The 25,951-nt window shown below is 43.3% G+C and overlaps 1 protein-coding gene across 3 annotated transcripts in view; it reads left to right on the top strand.

Annotated features, from left to right (window-relative positions):
* DMXL2 (Dmx like 2) overlaps positions 1–25,951 on the top strand; it is a 369,136-nt gene that overhangs the window by 336,039 nt on the left and 7,146 nt on the right. For all 3 annotated transcript variants that reach the window (XM_030189451.1, XM_030189445.1, XM_030189458.1), the window contains 4 exons: positions 7,584–7,711; positions 16,167–16,244; positions 19,018–19,109; positions 22,957–23,009. In XM_030189451.1, the coding sequence (XP_030045311.1) occupies positions 7,584–7,711; positions 16,167–16,244; positions 19,018–19,109; positions 22,957–23,009 (351 nt within the window). The remainder of the gene's footprint in view (positions 1–7,583; positions 7,712–16,166; positions 16,245–19,017; positions 19,110–22,956; positions 23,010–25,951) is intronic.

Raw genomic sequence — 25,951 nt, 5'->3', positions numbered from 1 at the left:
TCCACCATCCTCCTGTGTCCTTATGTTCTCTCCCCCTGTCCTCCCCTCTCCTCATCCATGTCCAGCAATTTCCTCTCTCCCCTCCATCCATCCATCCATCCATGTCCTGATGTCCAGCAATTTCCTGTCTCCCCTCCCCTCCAGCGATCTGTTCTCTCCCCACCCCCGCCCTCCTCTTCATGTCCAGCGATCTGTTCTCTCCCTCTCCCTCCCCCTGCCGTGATCGCCAGCGATTTTCCCTGCCCTCCCTCAGCTCCCCTCTCCCTCCCCCTGCCCTCCCATCCCATCCATGGCCAGCGATTCTCCCTGCCCTCCCTCAGCTCCCCAACAGCCCGAGTCCTCTCCATCCCCCCCCCCCCCCCCCCGCGTGCACACGAGTGTGTTGAACCTGTCCTTTTTCTTTTAGTAGCAGCGAGCGATGTGAAGGCACTGCAAGTTCACCAGCTTCAAGTTCTCCCTTCCCTGTCTTCACACAGTGTCCGACCCGCCTTCGCGGAAACAGGAAATACGTCATCGTAAAGGCGGGACGGACACTGTGTGAAGAGGAAAGGGAGAACTTGAAGCAGTGTCTTCACGTCGCTCGCTGCTACTGAAAAGAAAAAGGACAGGTTCAACGCTCTTGCGTGGGGGGGACGGAACGGAGGGGGGGAACGGAATGGAGGAGGAGCGGAGGAGGGCTGCCGGTCGGGCCAAGGGAGGGAAGGAGACGCGCCACACGGGGCCTCTTAGAGCGCGAGGCCCTGTCACCTGCACCGCCCTAAGACTGGCTCGACTCGGGGTGCACCATTCCTGGTTGGGCCTTGGGCTTAAGTGGGTGGGCCTGGGCCCACCCAGGCCCACCCGTGGCTACGCCCCTGACCTGTACATTTATTTATTTTATTTGTGCATTCTTGTATCCCACTGTTATCTAAAACATGCCTAATTCCTTTTATGCACCCACTCATCAGTCTAACGTGAAACCATTTTCAAATTTTATATCAAAGCTTAAGTTCAGCAAGCTACACTGCTGAGGTCTATGGTGGACTGTTTATATGTGTTGCATAAGGACCTCCTGAAAGATTTTTGCTATTACTATTGGGTAACCCCTTTTATGTGCTTAAATCAGGGTTTTACGTGTGAAAAAAAAGGATTGTAAAAGTTTTTCCATGATGCCACCCAGTCCCTGCCCATTTTATGCATTAGGGAATTTAAAACATCATTAAGGCTTTAAAGTGAGTTTTCATGTGCATTAAAATCATAACTCCCATGCTAATGACAAATTTACACATGCTTTCACTTTAATGTTTGCTAAAACCCATGTTAAAAACTAAATGCAACTTTACAGAAGTGCTGTTTGCTATTTAGAATCCCAACCACCCCATTTACTGCTTTGCTATACAATCATCCCAAACACAGGTCCAATCTTTCTGAAACCTTACTTAATTAAAGTAAGTAATAATCGTATGGATTTTGAGTTTTCTTTACAAAAAATATAGATGTTCCACAAAATAATAGATTTTGAATAATACTATATCAGGGTAGTAACTGTGACATTCTAATGTTTAAGGAGACCATCGGAAGACTTAGAACTTTCATCATCTGTCTATAGAAGGTACTGACTCAGTGCATGGAGGATGACTCAGCGTAAGGAAGATGACTAAAATTGCATTTGCCACCTCCATATAAGTACCAGAAAATCATCTTCTACTCCTATAGAAGATCTGAAGTTCAAGTTATATTATAGTGAATTTTGTGAAAGAGACTCTCCTCACCCTTCAAATGAGATCCATAGAAAATGCCTTCATGGCCTTGAAAACAGATTATATACTCTAGAAAGGCAACTGAAGTGTTAAGAGTTGAAAAGGACACTCCTTGTACACAAAACCCTAATGGTGGTGTCAAAAGATCTTCATAGGGAACAGTTCTTTACTCTGTCAAGCACTAGGGCTAGAGTATACCCCTGAAACTAATAGCAAGATTTTAAAAAAATGTTTTTTTCGATTTTGATTTAATCTTCTTGCCATTGAATATGATCCAAGGTAGTCATATTACTAATTTGGGAATCTCTGTTTTAGGTCTTTTCAGTTATGTGGACCTCTTGTAACCTGCAAAAAGTTCAGGGACTCGTTCAACCCCACCACTCTTCCTGAGTCCCTTCTACTCGGTGCCAAACCTATCCCCTCTCCACCCCCTGCATTCACAGCTGCTGCTTCGTCTGTCCTCCTGCCAGTGGTATAGCCAAGGGTGGACCCAGGCCCACCCAGCAGCAGCACAGCAGTGATGTGGTGGAGGGAATCCCCAAGCCCCGCTAGCTGAAGACTCCCAGCATCTCCCTCCAGGACATCTGTGGGTCACCTAACTCCACTTCCCCAACTCCCCAGTACCTTTAAATCCTTTAGTTCTTTGCCGGCAGTGAGCAGCAATGGGACCAGGAAGTTGCATCAGAGGGAAGGCTTGAAGCCAGCATGAGCAAGGGGAACGAGTTGCTGCTCGCTGCCGCCAAAGACCTAAAGGATTTAAAGATACCGGGGGGGGGGGGGGGGGAATCGGGGAATTGGAGTTAACTGAACCTCCTACAATCGCCTGGGGATGAGGAAGAGATGCTGGACGGGGATGGGGTTGTCATGCTCACACACTTTAGGCTCAGGCTCACCCAAAATTGGGTGTCTGGCTATGCCCCTGCTCCCTGCAGCTCCTGATGCTGCTACCACCATCTCTGCAGCCATTGCAATCCAGCCTCTACAGCAATGTCTATATTGTGCTCACATGGATTACAGCAACACAAAAATAATTCTTTTTCTCTTCTCTGTGTCCCTCAGACCCCCTGTCACGTTCTTACAGACCCCAGAGGTCCACAGACCACGTATTGGGAACTACTGTCCTAAAACAATTAGCCAAATAAACTTGGTTGTCTACTGGAATGAGTAATAAGGAATTGACTTTCCTATTTAAGATCACTGTATTCTTCCAAGTGACCCAGGTTTGCCACTCTTCAGCAGCAGGATGCTGGGCTTGATGGAATTGCTCTGTCTCAGAATTGTACCTATTTTGGAAAGAAACACAATACTGAAAATCTCAAAGCCACCCTTATACACCAGGGTAGAAAAGGAGAGTATATATGCCGTGTAGACAAGGCAAGGTGAAATTAACATGAATAATAGATCTTCAGGCCCTGATAGTGGAGGCAGACCTAGGTATTATTGCTGTCTTGGAGACCTAGTATGAGTCTTGATGGGGGACTTTAAACATGAAGATGTCGACTGGAGTATCCACTGGTAGAACTAGAAGAAGAAGAAATCTTCTGGACTTCCTTAAAAGGTATTTCCTCAGACAAATTATTGCCTGAAAGCAAAGCACCATGGGGGAGATTCTATATATGGTGCATGGAAAATCTGCATGTAAATCATTTTGTTTAAGCATATTCTATAAGATTTAGGCTTGGTATACAGAATACGCTTAGTTGATAACCCAGCATTTAAAACTACACGCATCCATTTACACCAACAAAAATGTGGCGTAAAACCCTGTGTGTAGATTTACGCGGACTGGGCTATATTTTATAACAACGCACTTATATTTGAGGACAACCACAAAACACCCATTTCCCCACCCATAGCCACGCCCCTTTTGAATGCCACACGACAGTTAAAATATTTGATGACAAAATTATCAAATGCAGAAGAACCCAGATCACATCCTATCCAGCCACTTTCAATCCCTGCAACCCATGCCACTTTCTGTCCCCATCAAGTGTACCTGAATGTAACTCACCTTGAGCTACTACTGAAAAAGGTGTGAGCAAAATCTAAATAAATAAATTATGCAACTATACAAAAATACATAACCCACATCTCATCCCCTCCCCTCCTTATCACCCATCACAAGCCTATGGATAGATCATAAAGTACTGTAATCCACTGGCACACTTAATTACATTGCACATGCTCTGGGACTGCTGTAAATGTCCATGCCGGCCAGTCATGTCTAGTATTTCATAATGAACAGTAGATGCCTATTTTTTATCTATAAATTAGCACTGCAAAGGCTCTTGCTACCCTCTTATCCTGTTATAAAATTAACCTTGGAGACCCATTAAAAAAAAAAAAAAATAATAATCCCTATACATATAAGTGGCAAGCATTAACCAGTAAAACCACAAAAGGTTGGGGGGGGGGGTTACACTTTGGAGACAGAAATTTTTTTTTTAATGGGGGATTAAAAAAATGATCCCCTTAATTTCATTGTTTAAAACCCTGGCTGGAATGAGCACTCTTTTTTAAATCTGTGCATGCCTTGGAGCTGGTGGGAAACTGAGAGGGAAAATTTTAAAGATAATGTGAATTCTCATTGTAAAATTGGAAATGTATGTATAAATTTTAAGTCTGTTCAAAGTGTCCCCTTGAAATCTTTGCATCCCAATGCATCTACATGTAAATAGGAGCTTTCTGAACACGCCATTTACATGTGTAAGCAATCTACCCTACAAATGCCACTATTTATATAGAGAGAAGAGTCTTAGACTTCATTTTTCAAGAATTGCTGATTTTCAATCTGAGTATTTCTTGAATTAGATGTATTAAGAATTGATAATAGTTTAAAAAATGTATGTGTGTAAAACTTGATTAAATTACATAAAAATGTTTTTAACATGTATAAATGTACACACATTAATTTGGTGCATGATAGAAGGGTACTTATATAAGACACCTTTCTACTTTCTTAAACCTCCCCTCCAGTCTATTACATAAGTAATGCCATACTGGGAAAAGACCAAGGGTCCATTGAGCCCAGCATCCTGTCCACCACAGCGGCCAATCCAGGCCAAGGGCACCTGACGAGCTTCCCAAACGTACAAACATTCTATACATCTTATTCCTGGAATTGTGGATTTTTTCCAAGTCCATTTAGTAGTGGTTTATGGACTTGTCCTTTAGGAAACCGTCTAACCCCTTTTTAAACTCTGCTAAGCTAACCGCCTTCACCACGTTCTCCGGCAATGAATTCCAGAGTTTAATTTTGCGTTGGATGAAGAAAAAGTTTCTCTGATTTGTTTTAAATTTACTACACTGTAGTTTCATTGCATGCCCCCTAGTCCTAGTATTTTTGGAAAGCATGAACAGACGCTTCACATCCACCTGTTCCACTCCACTCATTATTTTATATACCTCTATCATGTCTCCCCTCAGCTGTCTCTTCTCCAAGCTGAAAAGCCCCTAGCCTCCTTAGTCTTTCTTCATAGGGAAGTCATCCCATCCCTGCTATCATTTTAGTCGCCCCTTTGCTGCACCTTTTCCAATTCTACTATATCTTTCTTGAGATGCGGCGACCAGAATTGAACACAATACTCAAGGTGCGGTCGCACCCTGGAGCGATACAACGGCATTATAACATCCTCACACCTGTTTTCCATACCTTTCCTAATAATACCCAACATTCTATTCGCTTTCCTAGCCGGAGCAGCACACTGAGCAGAAGGTTTCAGTGTATTATCGACGACGACATCCAGATCCCTTTCTTGGTCTGTAACTCCTAACGTGGAACCTTGCAGGACGCAGCTATAATTCAGGTTCTTTTTTCCCCACATGCATCACCTTGCACTTGCTCACATTAAACATCATCTGCCATTTAGCCGCCGAGTCTCCCAGTCTTGTAAGGCCCTCCTTTTTCTTCCTTGTTCCCCTTGAATCTATTATCCTTCATTTGCCAAAATTTGTTAATCCCCCCACCCCAACTGCTGATCAGTGACGCACCTAGCTTGCTTACCACCTGGGACGGATTGCCCCACCCACTTCCTCCTAGCAAGGGGGTGCACGGAGCAGTTGCGCGGCTATCGGCTCTGTCAGTCCTCTGCCTCAGAACAGGAAGTAATGTCGGGGGGGGGGGGGGGGGGGAGCTGGCAGAGCTGACAGCCGCATGACTGCTCCATGCACCCCCTTGCTGCCTGCACCCAGGATGCACTGCCCTTATCGTCCTGCCCTTGGTACATTACTGCTGCTGATAACTCTTGTGCTTCCCTGAAAACTGTTGGTGGATCTTTCCTGCCTCTTTTTCCCCTTCCTCTTTTACTGCCACCTCTCTTTTCCCCTGGTGTGGAGGCATGACTTTTTAGGTCCCACCAATTTAGACCCAGCTGTTTGGGCCCTTCCAATTGGGTACTGTGGCATGTGGGTGCCATCAGTTAGACCCCTGTGACCTTTTAGTACTGCCCCAGTAGGAGAGTCAGTCTCTTTCACCTCCCTCGGTGCTGTCCTAAGAGCCTCAGCAGAAACTACGAGAGCCCTGGCAGGAACTCTCCCTGCCAGCTTGCCTCTCTGCCCTCCTCCCTGACAATGGAAGCTGGTGCTTAAGGAGGCAGAGAAGGAAAGCAGGAAGTGCTACCATGGGGAGGTGAGTCAGAAATAATTTGGCAGGGGAGAGCTCCTGCTGGGGCTCCGAAGGAGGTGGAGGAGAGCTCAGATGACCAGCAGGACTTTTTGGCCTTTGAACACTGGCATTTGGGTGCCGAAAAGTTCAGCACAAATGTGTATAGGTGCCTGACTCATAGCACCAAAACAACATTGCCTAAAAGTCTTGCTTTGCCCTAGTGTTGCTGCTTCTTGTTCTAAGCTGCCGTTACCTCTCTCCCCCCCCCCCCCCCCCCCCATACTACTTCTATTTCTCTTTCCAGTGAGATGGGTAGTTTTTCTCCCCCACCCCTCAAAATTAAGTCCATTTTCATTTTCCCTTCAGACCTTCACTCACCCCCATCACTGGTCTTCTCCCCAAACACCCCCCCCCCCCCCCCCCATTCCTAGCAAGTGTTGCAAACTCAGTTGTCCTATGCTTCCCAGGTTGGTTTGAACCCTTTAAGACATCTTTCAAACCAGGCCTCTAGACATTGGTGGATGTGGAGGACTGTCCGCCTCCTGCTAGGGTGCAGACACAGTGGTGGTTATAGGCCAAGACCGGGAGGATTTTAGGAGGATCTGCATACATGAGGAGAGGGATAAGGGGGGGGGGGGGGTGAGGAGATGATTTTAGAGACAAAGGAGAGAGTTCCTCCCCTCTCTACCTCACCTTGGCCCTCTACAGTTTGGCAGCTCACAAACAGCTTCCTTGGCAGCTTTTGTGAGCTTTGATCTGGCTGTGAAATAGCAGGAAACCAAGGCTTCACGTTAAAATGAACTTTGCCTTTCTGTTTTTTCCTATATTACTGCAAATGTGAAAGCAGTCGTCGTATGTCCCTCATCAACCCACTTTTACATGTATGTGTTAAGGCTCAAAATTGTTAGGCTTCATCATTTGCCATCCACTATCTCAGGCTTTTCACGATAGGTTCATTATTCATCTTCCCAAATCTTCATTGGGCTTGTGCCAGTTTCTGGCTTGTCAGTGTCTCACCTCTAATATCAGTCACTAAGACAGCACAGAGTTTTGCAGTAGCAAATTCAGTGAGAAAGTCAAAAGTGCTTGAGCTCAATATCCTCCCCCCCCCCCCCCCCCCCCCCCCCACTTAGTAAAATCTAGTGGTAACATCCTAATACAGAATGCTGATATGATGGGGAAATTCCTGAAACTCCTTTCATGTCTGGCTTTTTATTTATTTATTTGTTTATTTTTTACAGATATCACAGGAGCTCAAGATGGCAGTGTCCGTATGTTTGAATGGAATCGTCCACAGCAGTTGATATGCCTGCGCCAAGCTGGCAATGCCAGGGTAACCAGACTGTACTTCAACTCCCAAGGCAATAAGGTGAGGGGTATATTTTGTTCATATTACCTGAGCACTTACTAATTAATCCCGAGAGGTCAACGTTTAAAAAAAAAAAAATATATGCTGAGAACCTAAATGTAAGGTCTGAGTTAAATGAAAATAGTACCTAACTTCAGGCACCTAAATTTAGATCTACTGTTTACTGTTCTAGCTTAGAGCTTATGCTGTGCTCCCTATCTTCATTCCCCTGACAAGACCAGACCACAGTCTTTCCCTGGTTCTTCCATCACCCTTTCCCACAGCCGCTAAAATAGGTCACTCATCTCCAACCCACTACCCTCCACTGCAAATCTCTCTCATGAATATTTATTGTGGATATCCTGGAAACCTGACTGGCTGGGGTACCTTCAGGACCAGGTTTGGAAACCACTGGAATAAGTCCATTCCTCCTACTGCTGAAACTGTCCAGGGACAAAAGCTTTAGTTGTAAGTCATTTTTTGGCAGCTGGCTGACAGGACCCCTAAACTCCATGTCAGCCAGTTTTTAGAACATTACCACGGAAGAAAAGGATGTTGTCAGTGGAGTACTGCAGGGATCGGTCCTAGGGCCGGCTCTTTATAACGTCTTTGTGAGCGATATTGCGGAAGGGCTGTCTGGTAAGGTTTGTCTCTTTGTGGATGATACTAAACTCTGCAACAGGATGGACATGAGGAAGGACCTAGCGAAGCTGGAGGAATGGACCGATATTTGGCAACTAAGGTTTAATCCCAAAAAATGCAGGGTCATGCACTTGGGTCGCAAGAATCCGAGGGAACGGTACAATATAGGGGGTGAAGTGCTTCAGTGTACGAAAGAAGAGCGGGACTTGGGGGTGATTGTGTCTAATGACCTTAAAGCTTCCAAACAGGTAGAAAAAGCGACGGTCAAAGCCAGAAGGATGCTTGGGTGCATAAAGAGAGGCATGACAAGCAGGAAAAAAGAGGTGACAGTGCCGTTGTATAAGTCTCTGGTGAGGCCCCATTTGGAGTACTGCATGCAGTTCTGGAGACCGCACCTATGGAAAGATATAAACAGGATGGAGTCGGTCCAGAGGGCGGCTACAAAATTAGTAAGCGGTCTTGAACGCAAAAATTATAGGGACAGGCTTATAAACCTCAACATGTTTACGCTGGGAGAGAGGAGACATGATATAGATGTTTCAATATCTCAAGGGCATTTATGTACAGGAAGAGAGCCTCTTTCAAATGAAGGGGCGCTCTGGAATGAGGGGGCATATGACAAAGTTAAGAGGGAATAGGCTTAGGAGTAATCTAAGGAAGTACTATTTCATAGAAAGGGTGGTGGAGGTGTGGAATGGCCTCCCGGTGGAGGTGGTGGAGTCTAAGACTGTTCCAGAATTTTAAAAGGCATGGGATAAGCATGTGGGATCGCTTAGGAACAGGAAGAATTAGGGGTTACAGAGGATGGGGTCTTGTGGCCTTTATCTGCTGTCATGTTTCTATGTTTCTATCACTAAATTATATTAGATCATGGGTTCTTAACCCAGTCCTTGGAGCACACCTAGCCAGTCAGGATTTCCACAGTGAATATTCATTGGAGAAATTTGCATCACTTCCTCCATTGTATTCAAATCTATATCATGCATATTCATTGTGGGTATCCTGAAAACTTGACTGGCTAGGTGTCTCCCCAGGACTGGGTTGAGAACCCCTGCCTTAGATGAAATGGGATCTAATTGGTTCACACAGTATATACCAATTTGGGCCAGTCAGCTGCAGTGAATTTGAGGTCATTTGACTGTCTTCCTGGATATTACTTAGGGGAATAAGGAGTAACTTACAGAATTTCGTACCTGTTAACTTAAGAACCACATCACTGTGAGTCTATGGTAAGCTGCCCTTTCCCATGGCCAGGTGCACTGTCTTGTGAAACATTTTGCCTGATAATCAAAGTGACTTAAGCGGGCTGGAGAAGCTCCTTACTGCTTAAATCACTTGGAACCTCCCATCTACCAATATATAGCAGCACCCTAACCGGCCAATGCGGTTGATATCAGCTCTGATCACCCAACAAAAAAAGTGGGCAGGTCATGGGCGGCATAGGAAGCAGCATTGGGGAGGAGCCGGCAGGTATGCATGTATCGGGTGTCAACAATATTCAGTGCTGGCACTCACATAGCTAAGTGGGCAAATTTAGGGCAGCTCAAAAGCTGTCCTAAATTCACCCACTTAGCTATGCGACCCCTGGCACTGAGTATCAGCCGGGACCCACATTACTCAAAAACCTCTGAGGCATAGGAGCTGGCTCTGTGGATGCTTGAGCACCCCTAATATTGAGAAAATGCCTTGTATATGTCCAGGGAGGGGTTATTTCCACTGGGCTTAGCACCCTTCAATTCCCTAACCACCCCCACCCCCGGGCGCCAATATGGGAGCCCTCCAATTTCTTCCCCAACACAGGAGTCCACCTGTCCCCTCACCCTGATCATGCAACCTCCCTTTCCAACATGCATGATATCCCCCCTCCCCGGTGGTCCAGCAGGGCAGTGGGAAGAGAAGCCCACTCCTGCCCCTAGCAGCTGCCATTCCAAAATGGCTGCTGCAACCCCACGGTACTTTGGTTGTACCATGAGGCTGCTGCAAAAGGTCTGGCAGCCATTTTGGTATGGCAGCTGTTAGGGGCAGGAGTGAGTGGGCTTCGCTCCTGGACCACCAAGGATTACAGGTAGGCCTGGGGGTGTGTATTCTGCATGTTTAAAGAGGAGAATTGCATAGAAGGGTCAGGGGGTTCAGGGCTCCTGTGCCAGGGGAGGATTGGAGGGCCTCTTAAAAAGTTTCTATGCGGGTCCCAGTCAGTATTCAGCTGGGGGCCAGCATAACTGTCTTATGCAGGCCATGACTGAATATCAGCAGGAACTCACATATGCTCCGGTGGTGACTGCACATGGCCCAGCACTTAATATCCGGGGCTAATTTAGCTGGCCATGGTCAGTGTTTAGAAAAATGCAGACCTCCTCCAGCTGACTATTACCCCATCACTTCTGCTTCGTGTCTCAGCCAAGATTTAAGGTGCATCTCAGCGTGTACTTGGGTTTTACAGGGTCAGTCCCTGCACTCAGGTGCCCTACCTCTTCCTCACTATTCTCCTTCTCTAGCCTCTGCAAAAGGCCCTTTCACACACAACTTGGTTCCTCCTGCTGACCTCAGAACATGAGCTGTCCATTAAAGGGCCACAACTTCAACCCAGACACCGCCAAATGGAACCTAGTTGAACTGCTAATCACTTCTGCTCCCAGCCATACAGTGTATCTTTACGGCACTAAGTTCCTTTTATCAGTCTGGCACTCGGAAGAGTTATGCTGGTTAGCATGGTCATGCATGAAATTGTGTTTGTATAATGTGGTGGGGTGTACCGTGTGCTTATAAGGGACTGATTTCTACTTGTGAAAGAGATTTGTTGGGTCAGGTCTGCGTTCCCCATTGATTCTGTGGAACTAAAGAAGAGTTTAAACTTCGATGTGCAAGGTTTTGCAAGCGATACGAAATGCTACAACTAGATTTTGAAAAAAAACTCCAGTTAATGAATATATCACACCAGTTGTGAAATGTTTACACTGGCTGTCCCTGGCGACCTGTGTAAAATACAAGCTGTTATTTTTTATGTTAAATTTCTGCTGTTTTAGCATCATCTTCCTTTGTTAAATCGTTGAATTCCAAGCTCCTTTCAGGATTTTCACTCGCAAGAACAGGGCCTTCTTTCTCTTCCTTTAATTTGGTCTGTCAGAGTATCAGTAACTAGAAAATGGGTCTGGTCAGTAGCTGGACCATTTTTACAGACCTTATATGGGTTACAGATAGCTACTAATTTAAAAGATTTTAATTGAAACTTGAAAACATTTATTTTTAAAGAGACTTATCCAGAATAAGATTAAAGCCAATTGATTTTGAGCTATATTTTGTTTGAATGATCTTAAGATTTATTGTAGTAGGTTTTAATTGTGGATTGTTTTGTTTTACGGTGTGTTTATGTTGTAATCAGCTCAGAATGTAGGGTGTGTGGTCTGAAGGTATTTTAAACATTTAAACTTTCTGTCAGGTTTAAGATTTGAGTATGGGTGTCTGTTCAGACTTCATTTCCTTTTTCCACACTGACAGTGTGAGCATGCTCAGTGCAGTTTGGTCTGATCCAGTTAGATGAGGAGATGCATATCAGAAATAGAATAATGAGGTTCACACTGTCAAAATGAAGTTTATATATTACCTGGTTCACAGCAGGGCCTAGCTTAAAAATGCTCTATAAAGAGGGTTTAATATTTTCAAAATTCATACCTCCTTTCAAGGCACATGTGGAAGTGATTGGCCAAATATTTTCAGTTGTACATTTTTTTTAAGCCAGAAATTTTGGTGACTCAAGCCCCTGTTTAGTTTCCCACTTGGGTTGTCTTCCAGCCAGATTGAAAGCTGCCTTTGAGTTGAGCATCACATGACTGCCTTGAGCTGTTGGGTGCCACTGGGTCTAAGTGTTCAGATCTAGGGCGGAGCTTCCAGTAACAGAGCCCTGACTATTACCATTGTGACTTTGTTGTTCTTGTTGCTGCCTCTGCAGATGTGATCGTGCTGTAATGGTCACGCAGAAAAGACAACAGTGTCCTTCATCCATAGACATTAGCTCAAGCGATCAAATAACATTCTACTAATCCTTGGGCTGTAAACAGAGAAGCTAGCTATCACAGCAACCTTGCTTTTGCACCAGTAATCTCCGTGGAAGTTCTTCAAACTTTGGCTCTGGGATACTTCAGAACCAGAAGAAAAGGAAGTAGGGGAGGACCAACAAAAAGTTGTAAAAGGAAACCTTGGAGTAAAAGAATGACAAACGCAATGCTTATTTTAATTAAAAAAAAAAAAAAAAAAAGATTTTGTGTCTGACATATAGTTTCTCATGGGGGAAAGCCATAATAGTCCAGGCAGCTCCCCCCCCCCCCCCCCCCACAATTCAGATGCCTCTCAGTAGGCCACACTGTCAAGCTCCTTCAAGAGTAGAGTATATATATTTTTTTGGTTTTGTGTGTATGTGTTTGCCTGAGTGGAACGGGAGGGGTGGGAGGGAACTGGGATAAGCATGCAGTTTAGGAGTTCTGTACTAGCATTTCACTACTGTCCATATCTCTTGGATTTATCTCCTCACCATTCTTCTGGTCAAGGTACAGAGGATTGCGGGAAGTTTGGGTAGGGGGGGAAAAAAGGAGATATCCTATGGGGAAAATTTTGGTGGCTCACTTTGTATTGTACATGGTTTCTAATTTCTTTCCTGTTGCATTTGTATACACTGGAACCTTGAGTGAGCTGTTAACAGCATGTATGAATGTAAGTCACCAATAAAAAGTTTTTGTACTAAAAAAAATAAATAAGTAAAAGGCCATCAGGTCAACATAAAAAAAAACAGTAAGGACTCAACATGGTGCCTACATCAGGAATCACAACAATCTGAATGATTCTAAACACAAGTGTCTGTTGTTGGGTGTTAAATAATCCTCAAAAGGAAATTATCGGTATAAGTGCTTTCCCTGCTAAATGCTCCAAAGAGATTTAGTGTACTGAAATAAAGGTTAGCAAAAAGAAGACTAAAGTGAACGTGGAACAGCTGTGGAGGGGAGTGGTAGGAAAAGAGTTCAGGACAGGAGATAGACACAGAAAGCTTCAGCTGGTGCTGGGTAGTTATGGGAATTTGTATGCACATCTCCCTACAATGGACAAATCTTAAGCAGGCAGACCGGGTGTTCATCTGATGTCATTTACTATATTAGTCAATATTAGTCAAATGATAGGAGCCGGCATGAGCCTACCTTGCCCATTATCTGGGCTGAAGGCAGTGGGTGGAGTTTGATTCCATATTGGCCAGAACAAAACAGTTGCTATTGCTGTTAAAAACAAATACAAACTTATGAGGTTTTATTAAACCTCTTAGGTTTTGCATTCCCCTCTGTTTGGAGGAGATCTGGGGGGGAGTTTTTGAGGGGTCTGTGTGTGGGGGGGAGGGTTGTATTAAAAATGTATTTGTCAGTGCTCCAGAACTAGCTTTATTTGCAGTGCTGTATTGTGGATTTCAGTGCTGCGCTATATGCTTTTATTTTTTCTTATGATGACTAAAGGTATTTCTATATAAAAAGAAAAAATAAAGGCACATAGCACAGCACTGAAATCCACAATAAAGCATTGCAAATAAAGCCAGCTCTGGGCAGACTTATACGGTCTGTGCCCTGAAAAGGACAGGTACAAATCAAGGTAAGGTATACACAAAAAGTAGCACATATGAGTTTATCTTGTTGGGCAGACTGGATGGACCGTGCAGGTCTTTTTCTGCCGTCATCTACTATGTTACTATATTGGTCATTCGCGCTGCCTTTGCTACCTAGTACACAGGGGATGACTTTATTTTGAGCATTTAACATGAAATAAATGGAACCAGGGGATCCAAGATGGCGACGTGAAAGGACGCGAGGTTCGGAGCTCCGGCGGACCTGGACAGCTGAACGCCAGTCTTCCTATGAACAGCATGAGAAAGTGAAAGGGGAAAGCTAAAACTCTTACCTCCCCGAGTTTGGCAGGGAATCCTGCTGTGCGCCAGGCAGTCTTGGAGTCTTACGGTGTGAGGATCCTCGGAGAGAGACGGCTGGACTCTACACGGTCCGCTATTGCTGATGCGGACCGCAGCATTGAGGGAGCTTCGCTCAGCCCTCCTCCTAATACAGCCCCTCCGCGTCCAGGAGCAAGCCTGAATATGACGGAGGCACAGGTTCCACCCCTGCTAGCTGTGCTGGAAGAGCCTGTCATATCCTCAACTCCAACCAACTCTACAGCAGAGGAAGTACCTTCCTCATCTTTGGTTTGTGTAGCTACTCTTGAAGGTACCCGTGGATTTGTTCGACCGGCTGTTGCAACGCTTGAAGCGCTCTGGGACGCAATTCAAGGTATTCACACTTCTTTACAATCTATTTCCAAGTCCCTTGGTAGTGAAATAACTGATTTAAAAGAAAAGCATAAAAATATGGCTGAAAAAGTCCAGGGAACTATTGAAAAGGTTTCGACCTTAGAAGGAGAGGTTTCTAAATCTTTGAATACTACAGCCACTTTAATCAAGGAGAGAGAAATTTTTGCTCGTAAAATACTATACTTAGAGAATCAAAACCAAAGGAATAACCTGAGGTTTATAAACTTTCCAAGATCCCCTTTGATTGCTCCTTTGGATATGCTGAGGAAGTATTTCTTAGAAGTACTGGAGATCCCAGCGGCAGGCCTCCCACCGGTCGCTAGGGCCCAGTATATAACTGGAATTAATTATCAATCTGGACAACCTCGGGTTGCACCAGGCCTTGATTTGACCCATTTTATTGAGAGCTCCCTGGAGATAGTGACTGAAAGGACAACACTACTAGTAACTTTCGCTTTAGAAATGGATAGAAACAATATTTTTCTGACCTATTTCCGCCATATTAATACAGAATTTATGGGATCAATTAATGCTTGGTATCTCTAAATGAAAATAATTATGGTTTTTTTGAACCCTTAAAATTGTTAGTTTATTGAGGCACAAGAAAGTGTGGAAAAACCAGTAATTGCTTCCCAGTGAATAAATGCTGTTATGTAGGCTCTCGAGACTATGTTCTCTCTCAAACCTTCATTTGTAATAATTTACCTTCTCATTTTTACCTAGTACTTGGATCTTTGGTTGATTGTGGACAAAATGTTAGGAGAAGTATTTCCTTTAAAATTATAAGTTGATTTATTATGTTTCTTGTAATTTCCGCTACATTTATGTTGATATGTAAATGTAAAAATGATATAAATAAACTATATAAAAAAAAAAGAAATAAATGGAACCAGCTAGTGAACGGTTCGCAGATTATATGCATGTCCTATAGAGATGGTCATGCAAAGCTGATCTGTAATCTGGGCATCAGTGGAGCAAAGCTAAGAAAGAATACATTGAACATTTAGCCAAAAACATGATCATCCTGTACCTTGTGCAGCTTTAGGAAATGTAAACCACCTCAAAAGATGCAGAGACTGCTGTGCGATTGTGATTTCACCCACAGTGCAATACTATAGTCAGTCTTCATTCAACTTAGACTCTTAGAGATGAGCCTGACATCTTGACTTGGTTTGAATTTCCCATTCTCTCACTTATGTACTTCTATTCCTCTTTTCTAAGATAGTGACAGACATTCTTGTGTGTTTGCAATGTGTGCTGGGGGTGGTAGGTTGCTAAGGGAACCAACAGTCTGCTTCCATGAAATCAGTGGAGGTGCAGCAAGTTTATCATGGGCTGATAGTGGATTGGCTGCACATGAAAACATTGGGGCAAGGAGCACACACATCCCTTCCATAGGCTTAGCTATCTCTTAAAATGCCAGCGTGCTATGCTTTTTGTATTATCAACAGCTCATTTACTCTGATTTTTGAAAAAATAACTATAGTATTGTGTGTTTTTTTACAGTGTGGTGTTGCTGATGGGGAGGGATTTTTAAGCATTTGGCAAGTAAATCAAACTGCTTCCAATCCAAAGCCTTATCTGGTAAGTTATGTGTGTCTGAATCATATACCCAGTGTTTTAGGAGTGAAATTTCTTGGTTTCTTTTAAGTTTCACATAGTTCAAGAGCATGTGCAAACCTTGTAGATGGCTTTAATGTTTTTCTTTGGTGGTTTACTGCCTGAACCTTTTCTATCAAAACAAATAGGGAGTTTCATGGGCATCGCTTTAAAATTTCAGATATAGAAAACATCAGTTGTAATATAATTAGAAATGTGGTAAAGGTGGTGGGCTCTGAATTCAATAAGCTAAAACCACCATTACTTCAAAATCCTTTGGATGAATTGTAGTGTGCATTAGGACATTCAGTCATTTGAATCACTTGAGTGGATAATTGGGAACCTAGAATTTCAAATGTAAACCAAATGTGACACTTTGGAAATCATGAAACATCCTTTTTTGTTATAGCAGTAGCCTGTGATGGCCTTCATATCAGTTGTGCTGTAAACTTAGATGAATCTTAGGGGCAACCTGGGTTGTTTGAGATTTTTTTTAACTTACAGCCTACCTTTTTATATAGACAGTGTGATCTACTTAAAATGAAAGCTTGCAAAATATTTACAACATAAGTCTACCCCAGTCAGCTTCTCTGTTACATCCCTTGTTCTTTGCATAATGCAGTTGTTAACAGACTTTACCAACATGCTTTTTCTCATGGTTGGCATCCTACAGTGACAACCCAAGTTTAGATTGCCAACAAATCTATTTTCTAAGCATTTTACATTTATTTACAGTCTTAATATCCTTCATACTGTATGTTCATGACAGACTGATCGCCAGAGTAACCATAATAGGTTACGGTCTCATTATCTGATACTTAGATTAGTGAAAGGCTCTTAAGGGTGATGTTTTTATGTATAACGCTGTCCATGTATAAAACTCTGTTTTCTGTGACTGAATTAACAGGATTTTTATTTCTTGTGAGTCTATTCACTGAACAAGTATCTCGTATGTGGGCATCCTGCAAATTCAGTCATAGAATTATAGAAAGCCATATTTGTCTTATAAATACACAAAGCAAGTCTGACATCTAATCACGAAACTTTCATTACACTGTAAATCTAGAACCAGAAGCACTGATTTTCTGAACCCTAAATCTAACTGGTCATTGTTGGTGAATGGCCACTGGCATACAACGCATGATATTAAAACCAGCTTTTGTGATACATTTCTGCTACTTCTTTCACATAGACACTCTTAGGACCAGGAAAAAGTGAGAACTTTGCAAAGGAAGCAGTTTACAGACTGCACATAGCTTTGTACCAGTCCTCAAAAAAAAAAAAAAATCCCCTTTAAAGCTTTCTGTGGGTAGAAGGCACATATGTTCACTTACACCTGTTGGTTTTTTGTGGGTAGAATATTGTTGAAAAGCATATGGGCAAAGACCTAAAGATGTTATTCCTGTACATACTGTTCTCTGACCCCACCTCAATGTGTGCTGCTGCGGCTAAGAAAACAAATAGAATGTTAGGTATTATTAGGAATGGAATGGAAAACAAAAATAAGGACGTTATAATGCCTTTGTATTGCACCTCGAATATTGTGTTCAATTCTGGTCACCGCATCTCAAAAAAGATATAGTGGAATTAGAAAAGGTGCAGAGATGGGCGACGAAAATGATAAAGGAGATGGGACGACTTCCCTATGAGGAAAGGCTAAAGTGGCTAGGGCTCTTCAGCTTGGAGAAAAGATGGCTGAGGGGAGATATGATACAGGTCTTTAAAATAATGAGTGGAGTGGATTGGGTAGACGTGAAGCGCCTGTTTACGCTTTCCAAAAATACTAGGACTAGGGGGCATGCGATGAAGCTATAAAGTAGTAAATTTAAAACGAATCTGAGAAAATTTATCTTCACTCAACATGTAATTAAACTCTGGAATTTGTTGCCAGAGAATGTGGTAAAGGCAGTTAGCTTAGCAGAGTTTTAAAAAGGTTTGGACAGCTTCCTAAAGGAAAAGTCCATAGGCCATTATTAAATTGGACTTAGGGGAAATCCACTATTTCTGGGATAAGATTTATACTTTTTTGGGATCTTGCCAGGTATTTGTGATGTGGATTGGCCACTGTTAGAAACAGGATGCTGGGCTTGATGAACCTTTGGTCTGTCCTAGTATGGCAATACTTACGTACTTATGTTCCTAGGAACTCCTCATCTTGGGACTAAAAGTCTACTGTTGTATAACAATATACAGCCTTCTAGCCACATTGAAGGCCAAAAGTTTTCAAATTAGGGCTGTACCGAATATTCGTATTAGATTCGGCCCCAAATACATTATTTGTTTTTGGCCGATTAGTGATTTAAATTAGATTACAAATAATCCGGGGCTGCTACTTGCTAAATCCTACTGAAATAAATAATTGATCTCTGATTTCACGTTGCTTCTTTTATTGTGTGTTATGTTAAAGCTCAAAGCCCATTATTCATATTTGTACAAATATTTTTCATTATTCGTATTTGTGCAAATAATAAAATATGCAATTCAGTACAGCTCTATTTAAAATGGCCAATTTAGCAGATAAAATTATTTTTATCTTCTAAATTTGAAAACTTTAATTGGTACAGGGTAGCATTTTCTAACTACATGGTGAAATTTTGAAGCATGTGATTTTTTAATATGTATTATCAAGTTGCCTTTTTTTAATAAGCTGAGGAACTTTGGGGGTATTTTGGGGGGTTTTTGGGGGGGGGGGGGTTCACTTTGCATTTGGTCTGAGAACAGTAGGAAAAGATCTAATAAAATGTTTCCTTTTATGTAGAGTTGGCAGTGTCACACTAAAACCACTGGTGATTTTGCCTTTATTACCTCTTCGAGTCTAGTTGCCACATCTGGGCAGTCCAGTGATAACAGGTAAGTTAATACAGCCTTGGATTCTAAACCATTATGTGAATTTCTCTCATGAACCAGCTTCATCCTTCATTCCTAGTAAGGTAAAGGCAGTCCTCTGTTTGCAAAAACCAAGTTATGAATGACTTGTGGGCACCACTTGCATGATAGTTTCTTGGCAGCCACCCCGCTAATAGTCTGTCATTGCCTTCCCCAGTCACTTTTATACCCTAGTTAAGGCTAGGCATTCATTTACTACCCACTGGATGGATGGCTGGCTGCATTGACCAGAGGTCAGCTATCTGACAGACATCCCAGTGTGGGATTCAAAATCAGCTTGTGGTTGCAATAGGCAAGCAACCTACCAATTGCACCATGAAATGACCTACCATTCCTAGTAAAGATATTTATTAGTGTTCAGGAGGTCTTAATAAAATAGAATGATTATTCATATATACTGATAATTTTATATTTTAAATAAGGTGTAAAATTACAAGGTGCAAAATCACCCTGCAGAAAGTGAAGCCAGAGGTTGAGGTATCCTCCCCCCCCCACCCCCCCACCCCCTTCATTTGATGATATTTGTTTTTATTGGAAAAGAGCTCTGGTTTCATTCCTGGAGTGGAGGAGTAGCCTAATAGTTAAAGCAGGGGGCTGAAAACCAGGGAAGCCTGGTTGAAATCCCACTGCAGCTCTTTTGATCTTGGGCAAGTCACTTAACCTTCCATTACTTCTAGTACAAAGTTAGATTCCCTAGGACCCTGTGCTGAACAGAATGCTTTCACAGGCATGGTTCAGACTCCCCCAGCAAACCAGTGGTCATATCGCTCATAATCTTGCGTAGGAGAGAACAAAGAGGAGATCGTTTACTCTTTCAAAATGTACAAAGACATGGGGGCACGCTATGAAGTTACTAAGTAGTACTTTTAAAACATAGGGATAAACAGCATAGACCATCTTTACTTTTTTGGATCCTGCTAGGTTCTTGTGACCTGTATTGGCCAGTGTTGGAAGTAGGATGCCAGGCTTCATTGACCTTTTCATATGACCCAGAATGGCAAGTCTTATGTTCTTAAAACAAATGCAGAAAAGGGAGCGTAATGGCACTTCATTTAAAAGAAAATAGTAAAGCAAATGAAATGTAAATTATATATGATATGGAGAAGGTGCTGTGGGTGATCTTGGAAAGAGGGTATATAGAACTGGATAGAGATCTCATCGATGAGGCTGGTCAGGAAAGAATAGTAGAGATCAGTAGTTAGTATGGATGGGCAGATTGGATAGGCTGTCTGGTCTTTATCTGCCATCATTTTCTATGTTTGTTTCTCTGTTTTCAGATATCACTAAGAGATGACTGAGATTTGCATGCAATGGAGATAGTGGGCATGCAAATCTCCCTTATACATATTCATTAGGGATATCATGAAAACCTGATCTGATGGCAGCCTTCAAGGACTGGGAGTGAGAACCAAGGACTTAAAAATCCTGGTTTCTGTTGAAGGGACTTTCTCATGTAGATGATAATGGAACATATGAAAGAGGAGGCAGTATTACAAATGGGTTTGAAGAAATGTTTGCCTTTTGAGAGATTATGCTTAAGATATGCAGAGGGGATATCTCTGAGGGAGTGGACAGAGAGACAGGTGATAAAGAAGAGCTCAAGAAATGGTTGCATTCTTCACAGTTAAAATTTAGTCCAAAATAGGACAGACTCATGCACTGGGGCTTCAAAGCTCAAAAGTAAACACGGGCATTAGAGGCCATTAGTGCTGGTCTAGCACCTGCGCTTACTGGTACAGGATGTTCAAAGGCCCGGAGCATGGGAAGGAATAACACAATGAGTATGCAAATGCATGCTGATGAGCTCATTTGCTATTCCTCCACAATGCTCAGCAGGCAGTGTGCCAAAAAAGGGCGCTCCTCCCCGCTGCAAACCCTACGCCAGCTCAGAGCTGGCATTAGTGTTTGTCAAGCAGCCTGGCCATCAAGCTCTGGTGATCCGGTGGACCCCAGACCCCCCCCCCCCCCATACAAGTAAGGCCTGGTGGTTCAGTGGGACCCTAAATTCCCCACCCCCAAAACCCTGGTGGTCCAGTGAACCACAGACCCTGTACCCCCCCCCCCCCCAAAGGACGTGAGGGCCTTATGGTCCAGTAGACCCCAGACCCCCACCCCCAGAAAATAAATAAAACCTTGATGGTCCAGTGGGGACAACTGGCCGTGCCCCCCATCCTAAAGATTAGCCCAGGTAGCCTAGCGGTGCCTGACCCCCCCCCCCCCCCCCACTCCCTCCTATCTTGACAAAGGAGGAGGGACAGAGTCCTAGTCCCTCCTCCTGCTGGGCGTGCCATCAAAATGTTGCCTTGCCAGGTGCATCCTGGGAAGCACTGGGTGAGGTTTAACTACCATATAAGAGAGAATCTCCTTTATATGTTAAGCCCCCACCTAGTGCATCCCAGGATAGGGTGGAAAGGAGAAAGATGGGGTCATGCTGGATGGGAGGAAGGACAGAGAGAGAGATGGAGTCATTCTGCATGGGGGGGGGTGAGGGAGAGAGAGATGGGGACATTCTGCATGGGGGTGAGGGAGTGAGTGAGACGGGCAGGGACCTTTCTGGATGGAGCATGAGGCAAAGAGAAAAAGAAAGAGAGACAGATCCAGAGCCTGGGGGTACTCAATTGAAATTTGTTTTACTTAGAGGGTACTTAGCTTAAAGAAGATGAGAAACACTGATGTAGTGGCCAAATTTGGAGGCAATGTTTGCAGACTTCAGGAAACAGCCCTGGTCCACGGCCTCTGGTCCAGGATGGTCATTGCAGTCCCCAAAGTAGGAAATACAACAAAAAGCACCAAGAGCCTTCAAAAACTTCCAATATAGACCCGACACGGGCCATGTTTCAGCAGCAGGGTCAAATGTGTTCTTATGTGAAGCAGGTGCTGTATGTTGCAACAAGACTTCTTCCTTGTGAAATAAAAAGGAATTCCATACACTGCAGTCCCCAGAGTAGGTACATTGGAGTGGGCTATAAAATAGAGGAAAGGGGATCGCTAGATTAAGATTAAGGTGACAGCATCCCAGCCTGTATCCAATTGAGCAGGAGGAGTAAAATTGCCACCGAAAAATAAAATAAAAAGGATTGTGCAATGAAGAGGAAGAAAACTCAGTTCCAATAGCAGAGAATCCATGGCAGATCAGGAGAAACATTTTCCACATGGAACGATTTGGAAGGCATTTTTATTAAAGTGTATTTAAAAATGTATTTTTATTTCTTATATACCTCCTGCAAGCTCAACTGCTATCAAAGCAGTGTACTTTCAGGTTCAGTAGGTTTTTCTGTCCCGGGAGGGCTCACAATCTAAGTTTATACGTGAGGCAATGGAGGGTTAATTGACTCATTCAAGGTCACAAGGAGCTGCAATGGGCTTTGTACTAGGCTCTCCTTGTTCTCAGCCCGCTGCTCCAACCATTAGGCTAGTCTTCCATTGTCCACCCTTGCCAGTCCTATATAAAACTGATATGCATGTAACAGTGACCAAACTACCCAACACTCTCCTTCCTTATTTGTTGGGGAAGGGGGTCGAAAATGCCTAAGGATTTTCCAAAGAACTCTATTGTCTTATTTTGGAGAGATGCAGACAAGGACATCCCCCAGCTCTGAATCCATTTACTGTGCTACTTGCACACTGATGCTCATGCAGTGAATGTGACGAAGAGCGTTGTCTTTCAGATATTGTGATTTTCAGTAGGAGACTACCACAGAGAGTAAGAACAACTAAAAATAAAAAGTCTTCAGAAATTGACAGCAAAGATGGATGTGCTTTAAAGAATATTCTAGAGATTAATTGTATGTGTATTTCTTTGTCCATGTAGAAATGTATGCCTGTGGGACACTCTGGCATCACCTAATAACTGTCTTGTACATGGTAAGTATCTTCTTTGGCTCATCAGTGGGCTGTAGGGTTGGGTAGGTGAGAGCACTTCTGAGGTTTCACGTCTGCTTGTAAAGTACTGAGTGGGATCTGTGTATCATTTGATAATGTCCTATACAGTGTGCCAGATGAAACATCTGTGTTAAAAGCTGATCTCTGTTATGAATCTTGCTGCCAAATAGATAAATGATGCCTCCCATATGAGATTCTTCCTAAATCTTATTATAAAAAGAAAAAAAAAGTGCTGCAAGGCTGTTTAAAGAAAACTGATAAAAAAAAAAATAATTGAATATGGCTCAAGTCTCACCGCATCATTGCATAAATACATATGCACAGATAAATGTAGTGTAGAATTCTAGTATCAATATTGCATTTCAAAATTTGGTTTTACATTCTGATCCCTTTTATTGAACCAAGCTAATAATACAAGGATGATGAACTAACTCATGCACTAACCAAATCATTGCAGACTACTTAGGTCTGTCTCTTCTACTAATGACCAGGGCTTAATTTCTATACAAAAAAGAAGTGGAACTGGGGGTGGGGCAGGTCCAGGACTGGAAATGGGTGGGGCCAGGGCCAGAAGTGAACTTACTTCTACACACACAATACTTCATTTGTGAATTAAAAGGAAGCTGGTATGTACATATACTTGGAAAATTCATATATTTTATTTTTTTAAATGCTATTAAAGAATATCACCCACAGTAGTACAAATTTGCAACATTATCAACAAAATCTTGGACTAATCAGCATTTTTCTCAACATTCTGACATTTGATACCGTAGTGTTCTCATAAATTTTTGGTAAGCTGGGTGGCATGAACGAATACTGCCCTAAAACGGCAAAAGGAAGGGTCTATTTTTACAGTTGTGGGGAGTGGGTTTTGGGGGGCTCAGCACACAAGGTAAAGGAGCAATGCACCTGGGAGCTTTTTCTGAAGTGCACTGCAATGCCCCCTAGGGTGCCCGGTTGGTGTCCTGGCATGTGAGGGGGACCAGTGCACTACAAATGCTGGCTCCTCCCATGACCAAAGGGCTTGCATTTGGTCGTTTCTGAGATGGGCGTCCTCGGGTTCCATTATCGCCGAAAATTGGGGGCGACCATCTCTAAGGTTGACCTAAATGTGGAGATTTGGGCGTCCCTGACCGTTCGATTATGCCCCTCCACGAAATGCAAAGCCTGAAAAAAATTCCAACTCATACATATAGGAAACCTGACATATAACAATAGTACTAATTTGTAAGATTCAAATAGTGAGAACCCTACCTATGAATAGTGGCACTACAAATATTACACTGGGCTATAGAACACCAATATACCTACTACTGGTCAACCAGAACAAGTGGGATTTCTATAGATATGTACACAAGCTACATGCAAACATACCACACCTCAGTCACAGGCAGAACACAGCATAGGAGCCAGATCTGTGGATCCATTGGTTGCTGAGCACCCCCAATATATCCGGGGAGGGCTTATTTGTATTGTGTCCGGCACCCCTAATCATTTTGAAATGTTGGCACCTATGCACAGACAGACTCTCATCAAATACAGATCACAAATTAGAAACAGATACATGAAAACAAAAATTGAACTGGTAACCCCCAAGAAGTTAAAATTCAGCGCTCAACAATGGAAAAAATAAAAACAAATTCATATACTCTTGTATTAAACACAATACAAAAATATCCGCGATGCACATTTCCCAAAACTAACATATTCCAGTTCATAAATTCAGAATAAAAACACTTTTTTTCCTACCCTTATTGTCTGGGCATTTTATTTTTCCAATCCTGTTGGTCCCACTGAGTTTCTCTCTCCTGCTTTCACATCTGTCTTCTGACAACTTTCTCTATTTGTCCTTTTGCCTTGCTCCTCCTGTCTTCTTGTATTTCCTCACATATGTCTCTGACATATTTATCTTTCACTTTTAGCTCTTTCCTCCCTTTCTTTTCTGCCTTTCTGCCCATTCAATTTTCACCCTCATTCTCACCCTCCACTCCATTTTTCCAACTCCTTTTTTATTTTTCACATAACTAACAACTTTCCATCTCCTCTGTCTTTAGCTCTGTCATTTCCAATTTCATTCCCTCAACATTCTCCTATACCTTTGTCATCCTTCATTACACATTTTTACCTTCTGTACTCACCAGTCTCATCTACTTGACACCCCTAATGGCCTCTCCCACATGTTTTTCAGCATTTCCCCACGCTCCACCTTTTGTAGCTAAGCATCTCATCTTTTACCCCCATGCTGTTGTAGTCCAACATCTTCCCTCTCTCTTTTTCTCTCCGCCTCATACTCATGTAGCCAAACCTCTCTTCTCCGCCCCCACCCCAAATTTATAGCCTGCCATCTCCCTGTCCCCTCTTCATTCCCTACCCAAACAGTGCAGCTTCTTTCCGTTCTGGTGAACATTGTAGCTTCTCCTGTTTTCTCTCTCCTCCCCCCCCCCCCCCCCCCACACATAGTCAGCATCCCCCTCTCTGTCCCTTTCTTCTCCTTCCCCTCATAGTTGGTATCTCCCCCCCCCCCCCATTCTTCACTCCTAGTAGTCAGCATCTCGCCACTCTTTCCCACTTCATATCTAGAATCCCGCTGTCTCTACCCTCCCAATGTCCCCATTATGCCCTTTCCTCCGTGTCCAGCATTTCTCCCCCCACCCATTGGTCCAGCTGTTCTTCCACAGTGGTCCCTTTCTCCTCCTTTTCCCCCACCCACCATTGGTCCAGCTTTTACTCCTTGACCACCCACCAACCAACTATTGATCTAGCTTTGCTCTTCCTTCTCCCTGCCCCCCATTGGTTCAGTTTTTCTCCTTCTCCACACCCACCCCACCATTGATCCAGCTTTTCTCCTCCTTCCCTCCATCCCCCCCATTGGTCCAGTTTTTTTCTCCCTTCCCACCCACCATTGGTCCTGCTTCCCCCTC

Source organism: Microcaecilia unicolor, chromosome 1, assembly GCF_901765095.1.
Source record: "Microcaecilia unicolor chromosome 1, aMicUni1.1, whole genome shotgun sequence".
Classification (NCBI taxonomy): domain Eukaryota; kingdom Metazoa; phylum Chordata; class Amphibia; order Gymnophiona; family Siphonopidae; genus Microcaecilia; species Microcaecilia unicolor.
This window is presented reverse-complemented; position numbering and strand designations above follow the sequence as displayed.